The sequence below is a fragment of the Merops nubicus genome, unplaced genomic scaffold (assembly GCF_000691845.1).
Source record: "Merops nubicus isolate BGI_N331 unplaced genomic scaffold, ASM69184v1 scaffold34419, whole genome shotgun sequence".
In the NCBI taxonomy this organism is placed as follows: domain Eukaryota; kingdom Metazoa; phylum Chordata; class Aves; order Coraciiformes; family Meropidae; genus Merops; species Merops nubicus.
The window spans coordinates 1-8701 of NW_008629604.1; the positions used below are offsets into that span (position 1 = coordinate 1).

Sequence of the window (8701 nt, forward strand, 5' to 3'; positions counted from 1 at the left end):
CCTGCGAAGACGAAGTGCTCAGCGAAGTAAAGCGAAGAAATGCCTTGGAAGATTCTGGGTCAGAAGGAAACCGCTTCTTTCTCGCTAGTCTGGAGAGCAGCTGTGACCACCCTTCCTGCTGGGAAACAGAGCGTATTCCCTCCTAGAAATTTAAGCTATTTAGATTTACTCTTGAGATTTTGTTTGTTTGTTGGTGCATTTTTCTTTTTTTCCTCTCTGAGGCATTGCTTTATGTTAAGGTTTTTGTTTTCTTGCTTTGTTGATTATATGTAGATTTTTAACAAAAAAATCCAACTCTTTAAACTAATCTACCTCTTCATTTCAGGATATGGAAAGGATTCAGAGATGTGGGGAGATTCTCTGGGAGGTGCTCTTTTGCTCCTCCTGAAATAGGAGGAGTTAGCATGGTTTTGCATCTTCTTATTTTTAGACTTCCACTGAATTTGGGGATGTTTGAATTGGAAGTTGGTCATTTCACGGTGATTTTGTGCAGCCTCATTAACTTGATGTCCTTTAGGTGTCATTTATAGACATTCACTCAAATGTACTAATTGCCTGGTATTTTTGAACTGTCTTCCAGAGAGAAAAAGCATCATTACACGCTGGTGATATTCCTAGCTTTGCTTTACATCTTAGGCTTTTAAAAATCCCTTTAGTATTTAATGCCTAAGACTTTTGACTCTTGTAACCACTTCCTGTTAATTAAGAGACATGAACTTGCTAGCAACCTTTGAAGAAATTTAAAATTAATTAGGAAGCCGAACAGGCTTTAAAGTGTGAAATAAATCTGTGTGAGGTGTAATGTAATACTGTGCACTTTGCGTTGACTAGGTTTGGAGCAGTAGATACCCTAACCCTGTTTTTTTAAATGTGTGTGTTTCAGGTTCAGCTATTCTGGCTCTCTTGCTGGCTGGTTATCTGGCACAGCAGTATTTACCAATGCCGACACCGAAAGTCATCGGGATTGACCTTGGCACGACTTACTGCTCCGTCGGTGTCTTTCTTCCTGGAACAGGGCAGGTGAAGGTTATTGCAGATGAAAATGGGCACAACAGCATACCAAGTATAGTCTCTTTCACAGACAGAGGTGTGTACGTGGGGTACGATGGCCTAGAACTGGCTGACTCAAATTCTCAGAACACCATATATGACGCAAAAAGATTCATTGGGAAAATCTTCACTTCAGAAGAACTGAAAAGTGAAAGTAGCAGGTATCCTTTTAAGGTAAGTAGCCATCTTCTTCAGTCCTCTCCAAGGATTGAGCTATAGGATGCTTGAAACATGTAGTAGGTGACCAGCTTGCCTGATCTGGAGTCTTTTGTCTGAACTTGATGTGCCTGAAAACTGTAAAAGGTATCCAAAGAGGAGAGGAGGAGATGGCTGTGAAGTCACACACCTCTGTGAGACCAGATAGTGATTTTTCTAGAGGACCCTGCCCTCTGCTGTGAAATATGTTTCTGGGTAACCTTTCAGCGCCTTCTCTTAAAGTAGAGATTTCAACTTGAAATTCTAAGTGTGTTTTTGTGGAAACTTCACTACTTGAGATTAAAACAAAAAACCAACCAAACAACAAAGTCCTGTTTTCTATGTTGCGGTGTGGTTTGGTTTGTTTTTTTTTCACCTAGGACTTTTCTAGTACTTACTTGGCCAGCAGCAGGTTGTGAAAGCTACTTTTTAAAAAAAGTATTGGATTGATTTAGAATGGTGTGCAATATTTGCTGAAAAGACACAAATTTTCAGGCACTGAGAACAGTCTTTAAATTCTTTACTTGTTAAGAGCAGCTCTTCCAGTACTCCTTCGTTTGCTTCCTGTCAGAAAGAACCTGTGGGGAGCTTTGTAAGCAGGGTAAACCTAATGATTAAAAAGCATTAATTTTATCTTTGGATTTGGTGTTGAAGTTGATTACACAGTTGCTAGGTCTTTGTTTTTAATGTGACACTGTGTCTTGCCTGGGCACAGGAGGTATCGCGACTTTGGATGCACTCAGACCCCTTAAGTGGCATGTTTTGCATAATAGTCGTAGTCAAGGAGTAGAAGTGATTCAGGAATTGGAAAAAGCACATTCATGTTTGTCTAGAAAAACAGAATATATGCAAAGAAAATGTGGTGGGAGAGCATAAGAAAAAGACTGCTCACCTGTGGGTTGTGTTGCTTTTTCCTCCTAGATTTTCAACAACAATGGATCAGCTGAATTTTCAGTGACAACTAATGAAACTTTCCATGTCACTCCAGAGCATATTGGCTCTCAGCTGCTACTGAAATTGAAGAGAATGGCAGAAGACCACCTTGGCGTGCCTGTTTCGGAGGCAGTCATCTCTGTGCCAGCAGAGTTTGATGAAAGGCAAAGGAATTGCACCATTAAGGCAGCTAACCTTGCAGGTGATGTCTTTTCTTTCCAGCATTTTTCTGTGAAACCTTCAGCTCTATTTCACTAACAGCAAAGTGTTTGGGGATGATATAGAAACAGTGGTAGAGAACCTCAGAGTGGATTTTATTTAAAACAAACAAAAGAACACCAACCAAAAAAAACCAGCAAAACCAGTTAATGGTAAATGCCATTATGATGTGAGAAGTGCACTTTTCTGAAACGTGCCTGATTGTTGCTTGGTGTATTTTCCCTTTGTAGGGCTGAACGTTTTGCGAGTAATCAACGAACCCACAGCTGCAGCTATGGCTTACGGGCTCCACAAAGCTGATGTCTTCAATGTTCTGGTAGTGGATTTGGGTGGAGGAACTTTGGATGTGTCTCTGCTGAACAAGCAGGGAGGGATGTTCCTCACACGAGCCATGGCAGGTGAGAAAAATGCCTTGCTTTGTCCAGGAGCCTGGGGCAAAGGTGCACCTAAAGTCGTCATCATTAGAGGGCCTTTTTAAAACATACCAGCCTTGTCACAGAGTGTCCTATGAATGTGTTCTCAGCTGCCTTTCATGCAAAATTAGGTTTGTGACTGGTTTCAACAATGAAGATAAACACAAGTATTGGCTGACTCAAAGGAGTAAGTTGGGGTTTCATTCTATCTAAGGCTGCTAACTTTAGTGCTTACTAGTGAAGTGCTGGTGCGTGTCACAATTACTTTGACTGGACTTCTGGGGACTAGGGGGTGTTAGAGATCTTTCTATTGCCTTTTTCCAAACTGGAAATAGCGTACCAAAACCTTTGACCCGTGCTTTAGTGCATCCTCACCTTGTGCTTTGCTCCAGCTGAGTCGGGCAGGGTTTGGAGTGTGCATGCTGTTATCCCAGAAGTGGTTTTGTGAGCGATGCGCGCCAGTGATTCCTCGCCCCGCAAGGAGCTCCGGCAGCAACGTTTAGTAAAACTGCCACCAATGTGCAGCTGTTCTTCATGTGACCTGAACTCAGACAGGTCTGGGACGCAGCACTACTGTCTGCATTGCCTTCAGAGAACAGAGTTTGGTGTGAGCTGCTGCTCAGTCCAGTAGGAGTGGAAGAGCAAGAAGTATTCAGCAGCTTAATTCTGATCTGTTTAGACAGAGGTCTACTAAGTGAATTCCTGTTCAGTCAAAACAAAACAGTGGAAACTTTGAGAGAGTGGTGTTCAACACAGATGAAAATCTGCAGGCCATTTTTTTAACTCTGTTGAATGGAAAGCAGGAACCAGTATTTGACAGGTTTTGAAAACATGGTCCAAGAATAATCTTTCAGTAGAAATTGGTTCTATATTACGCTTTTTTCTCATTCTGAAGGATAATATATAAGATATACCTCTTAATAGAGCTTGTAGTGTGCTGCTTGTGTTTCATCTTCCACTTCCTACTTTTCAGCACACTTGAGTAGCACATAGTTTTTCATGTGGGCGCACAAAGACTTTGAATAACTTGCAACCATTAAAACTACAATCCTGATAAAGCTGTAATGTCAAGTGCTAAGAGAAAAATCCATTCTGGGCAGAGAAATTTGAAACTGAATTTTATCTGGTAGAAGAATTTGCTGTGAGAGATGCAGTTGCAGGGTTCCAGCTAGAAATTTATAATTACATGTAGTCTTGTATAGAAAATACCCTTGAGTTCACCACCACTGCTTTTTTTTTCCTGTTGCAGCATAACAGAGCAGTTCCAAGGGAAAAATATGGGGTACCAGGGCAGGGAGAGATTCTAAAACAGCTGGTATAAAAATGGTCTGGAACTTACTGTCCATCATGTGTTCTTCAGCGGGCAAGAGTTACGTCAGGTTTTGCAGGCCTGTGAGCTTTTGTGCCATGCTTATGGTCCTAGTACCATAGCTCCAGCCCTCAAGCACTTTCACAGTAAAAGAGATGATGTGTGCTGCTTGCTGAGGCTTTGGAGGTGAAGAGTCTGATGCCTTCTATTCTGATGTTTCAGGTAACAACAAGCTTGGAGGACAAGATTTTAATCAGCGGTTGATGCTGTACTTGTACGATCAGCTCCACCAAATGTATGGTTCTCTGCCAACAAAAAAAGAAGAAATACATCGTCTCAGACAGGCTGTGGAAGCAGTTAAATTAAACCTGACTGTTCATGAGGCAGCTACACTGAGGGTGTTGTTGACTATGCCAGAAAGGAAGCTCACAAAAGAACTTTCAGAGGGTGAGGTGAAAACAAACACTGTGGTGAAAGGCAAGCCTTCCCCAAAACTGAAAGATCTTGGAGACGCTTCAAAAGCAGAGAACAACTTTGTCGAAGTTGTGTTTGAAATGGAAATCTCTAGGAAGCTATTTGAGATGTTAAATGAGGACCTTTTTGAGAAGATTCTTGTGCCCATTGAACAAGTATTGAAGGAAGGCCACTTACACAGAGGAGAAGTGGATGAAATCGTGTTGGTTGGGGGCTCCACGCGGATTCCTCGGATACGCAGGGTTATTGGGGATTTCTTTGGGAAGGATCCCAACACCTCTGTAGACCCTGACCTGGCGGTTGTGACGGGTGTGGCTATCCAGGCAGGCATTGTTGGGGGGTCTTGGCCACTCCAGGTCAGCGCCATAGAAATCCCAAACAAGCACTTACGGAAGACTAACTTCAACTGAAAAGAAACTCTTCCCCTTTGCATTCCATCTCTCCAAAAGCCCACTCTGACGGTGCATACTTATCTGACTGGCAGTGGAGCCTAATCTTAACTGTATTGTTTTAATTTTTCAACTTTTCCAGTTAGGTGTTACTGGACACCCAACTGTGTTAGACCTACATGTTACTTCAAAGGTACGAGTGGGTTTTGAAGTTCTAAAGTGTCCCATGTTTGCTTGTAGACTGGATATTGGATGAAAACACTGGTGAAGACACACTTGTGTTTTCTTGCTAAATTTTATTAGCAAGTCCTGAAGAGAGATATGTTTAAAACACAGAGGGAGTGTGACCAAAGGTTAGAGCTATTGTGGTATGGTACCATAGGTATCCCTAGGCCCAGCAGATTTACTCTGAGAGAATGTGAAGAAGCAGTGTTAATGCACGGAGCACTAGCAATGCTGAGCTTAAATTTATTTATTCAATAGAATCATTTAGAGCATTTAAGCACCTTTCTGAAAGGCATGTTGCAGCTTGAATGAGACATGCATTCACTTGATTCTTCTGCTGTTCATAACAGCATAATGGTATTACTGAGGCTATATGGCAAATTGTCTCAATGCTTCAGCCAAACCATGCTAAGAAACTTCACTCTTGCTAATGTAGAGTTAGGTAGTGTGTCTCCAAGGGCTTCCTTCCTGCTCTGGTGTGGATGGTTAACACACAGGTGCTGCTGTCGTACCACTGATGTCCTCCACAGAGGACAAGGGTGTATTGCCAGCTATGTATACCTCCCCTTGCCTTACTTGAAAACTGCAGTCATTTTGTATATCTTAAAGCCACCCCAGTAGATCTTCCCTTGAATTTGACCAGTGAGGATTTCATTGTTGCACATCTAAAAGTGTCTTGACGTCTTTCCCCTGGAGTGTCCCAAGCTCTGCTGCTCTCGGGGAGGAAGTGTGGGACATCTGGTTCCTGTAGTCCTAGTAAATGAAACCTCACTCAACTATTTTGGACTTTTAAGCTCAGATCTCTGGTTTAAATTTTGTCACATTGTCACTCTAAACTGAGCATAGAGACTGTTCTTTTGGAAAGGAAGCAGTGTGTGTAGCTTGGGATTTGACATAGCCCTTCTTAGGGCTGTATTTTAGGACAAATAGTTTGCTATCCAGTTACGTGGCCAACGCATGAGGACAAAAATATTTAATGATCTGAAAAAAAAAAAAAATTGGTCAGTTCTGCTGTCTTTGGAGGGTTAAATCAATACTTACAAGGCCAGTTGAATTCTTTCATCTGTGTAAAACTTTGTACAATGAAAACCCTTCCTTCAGCTCAGACTGGCTCTGACATTCACCAGCCCAGCCTTCCCCAGGTGAGCTCTGGTCACAGGTGCTTCTGAGCACTCTCTGCTATTCGCCAGAATAATTTTGTTCGCATTAAGCTTGCCAAGATAAAGTGTGGGTCTTAGATTTATTGTTTAACCTATGGCTATATTAAAGCAGGCTTATTATTCTGGCAGTAGGCCTGATTTATTGCGCTGCCATAAATCACTTGTGCTGATTCAGCTGTTTGCATAGCCATTGTCTAAACATCTCTTTGAAGTAATCCAATTAAAAACCTCTTAAATTGAATCATAGTTGCACACAGCCATTCCGTCAGCATTGTTTAACTTCACAGAGGATTCCCAAAATACTGCTATCATTTTCAGTTCCCTGAGTTGAAAACCAAAGTGGGTTTTTTGAGGACTTTGACGTTTTTTTTTTTCCTTTGTACCTCTTTGAAAGTCACCCTGTCTAAGTCTGTATGGAACTTCCAGTAACTAAAATTCCTGTGTTGAAAGAAGTGCCTCCTCAGTGAAATCACAGATGAATGCCAATATACAGTTCTCGTACACAGTTGCTGTTTGGGGCCTTTTCTCTGCAAATATATGTATTTGATTCAACATATATTTTGAAGTCTTTGGATTTGTGGTGGCCTTCTGTCTGGCTGTAAATTCATCTCAAAGTCTACTGGAGTTACAGTAGGTCTTTTAGTCTTCATTTTTTTTAATGCACTATGTAAAATGAGCAGACCTGTATAAAAATGGAAGCACATTGGTGAAGTTTAACTGTTAAAAGCTTTTTGCAGTTTTGAGACAAGTTAGGTAGGAGTGTAGAAAGTTAACTTTAAACTGTTAAACTCTCAATGCAAATAAATGAAGTACTTTTTTTCTGTTTTGTATTCCATTACTCTGGAGGAGTTAAGTCTCCTTCAGTGTTAGTCCAGGAACTGTAAGGGAAGGATGAGTGGTTTACTTGTTTAAAAAAAAAAAATAAAATTCACAAAAGTATGCTTATTCAGATTTCTGTACAGATTTTTTTTTTTAATAGAGAAGTTGCTGTACGTTGGATTTCACAATGCATCCTTATTTATTAAATAACTCGTGAATTCTGCAGTCAAGTTATTTATTTTGTTGTATCTTTTAATTTTAATGCTGTATCTTGGCAGAAACCACTGAATTCTAAAGATGAGTCCACTGTACTGAGTATTTGCAGGTGTGCACATGTACTGCTTACCAGAAGTCTAAATTTAAACAGGTTGATATTTGAATGCTGAAATCTTTCTACAAACAGTCCCTGAAACCCACGTGTGGTTGCCTGTGATGTCGAGTCCTTAACAAGTTTATATAGCTAAAGCTTGTTTTGTGATTTGCAATTCTGAAAGTATGAGATACCTCACCAATTTTATGTTCCTCAATTGTTTCCAAGTGCAGATGATGAAATGCATTTTATAAATAACCTTTTAGAATGTTTTTAATAAAAGCATTTTCTGTCTTGTTTCAGTGCCTCAGGGACATACTGTCACAGCACTATTTCCCTGTTTCCCTAATTCCTCTGGAGGTTAGAGGATAAGATTGTCAAGGGGTGGCTATACCCTGGAGTGACAGGTCTTTGGGAAGTGGCACAGAGGGGTGGTAGGAGCTGGGCTGGGAAGGGAAAAGCCTTTCTCTTCAAGCTGCAGTCTGGGGTGGAAGAATGAACTCGGAAGACAAGTGTGGGTTGCTACAGGGGAAAGCAAGGAATGACTGGGAGGGAAGCCCTGGTAAAAGGGGGTGGTAATGGACTCTCTTCTCCTGGTGGGAGTGGGAGTAGTTCTCACCCCTCCTACACTTATGCTCCGTGTGCTCTGCCTGTTGGACCACAGGATGTGGGGCAGGAACACGCCCTTCCGTGCGCTGGTCGACAGCTGCAGGATGGAGGTAGGGAATGGTTCCCGGCATACGCCAAGTGAAGGCTGCGTGTGGGTTCACGCACAACATGAGGAAAATGTGATGTTGGTTGCAGGAACCCAGTAGGTTCCAAATTTTCCTTTGGTATTTCCAGCTCTGAGAGGGTTTCTGTATTTGTGTCATCTTGGGATGGCCTTCAGTTTAAAACCAATCTTTTGGGTTTTAATCTTTTGGCCTTCAGTTTAAACACAATCCAGAGTTTTCATGGAGTACTTCTGCTCAGAAATCTAGCCAGAGAAAAGGCCCCGGAGCGTCTGCAAGCCTCGTGTTTCCACCGTGCAAACGCTGTGATAACCCTGAGCCCAGTCCAGAATGTGTAGGTTCCTTTGAGGGAAACGAGGGGTTTCCCCTCAACTTCTCCTTTTTTTCTCCTGGGATACTGCCAGGAAAGGGTAGAGCAAGGCCTGGAAGCAGGGCTGAGAATATGCTGCCTGTAGGATTTTTGAATGCTGTAGG

General features: G+C 41.9%; 1 protein-coding gene across 1 annotated transcript; it reads left to right on the forward strand.

The window, feature by feature from the left end:
• Positions 1-883: 883 nt before the first annotated feature.
• Positions 884-5003, forward strand: HSPA13 (heat shock protein 70kDa family, member 13; the record flags this gene model as incomplete). Its single annotated transcript, XM_008947017.1, has 4 exons — positions 884-1224; positions 2167-2380; positions 2628-2795; positions 4342-5003. Coding segments are annotated over 4 exons (1385 nt in total), but the record flags the coding sequence as incomplete, so codon positions are not given.
• Positions 5004-8701: the final 3698 nt, after the last annotated feature.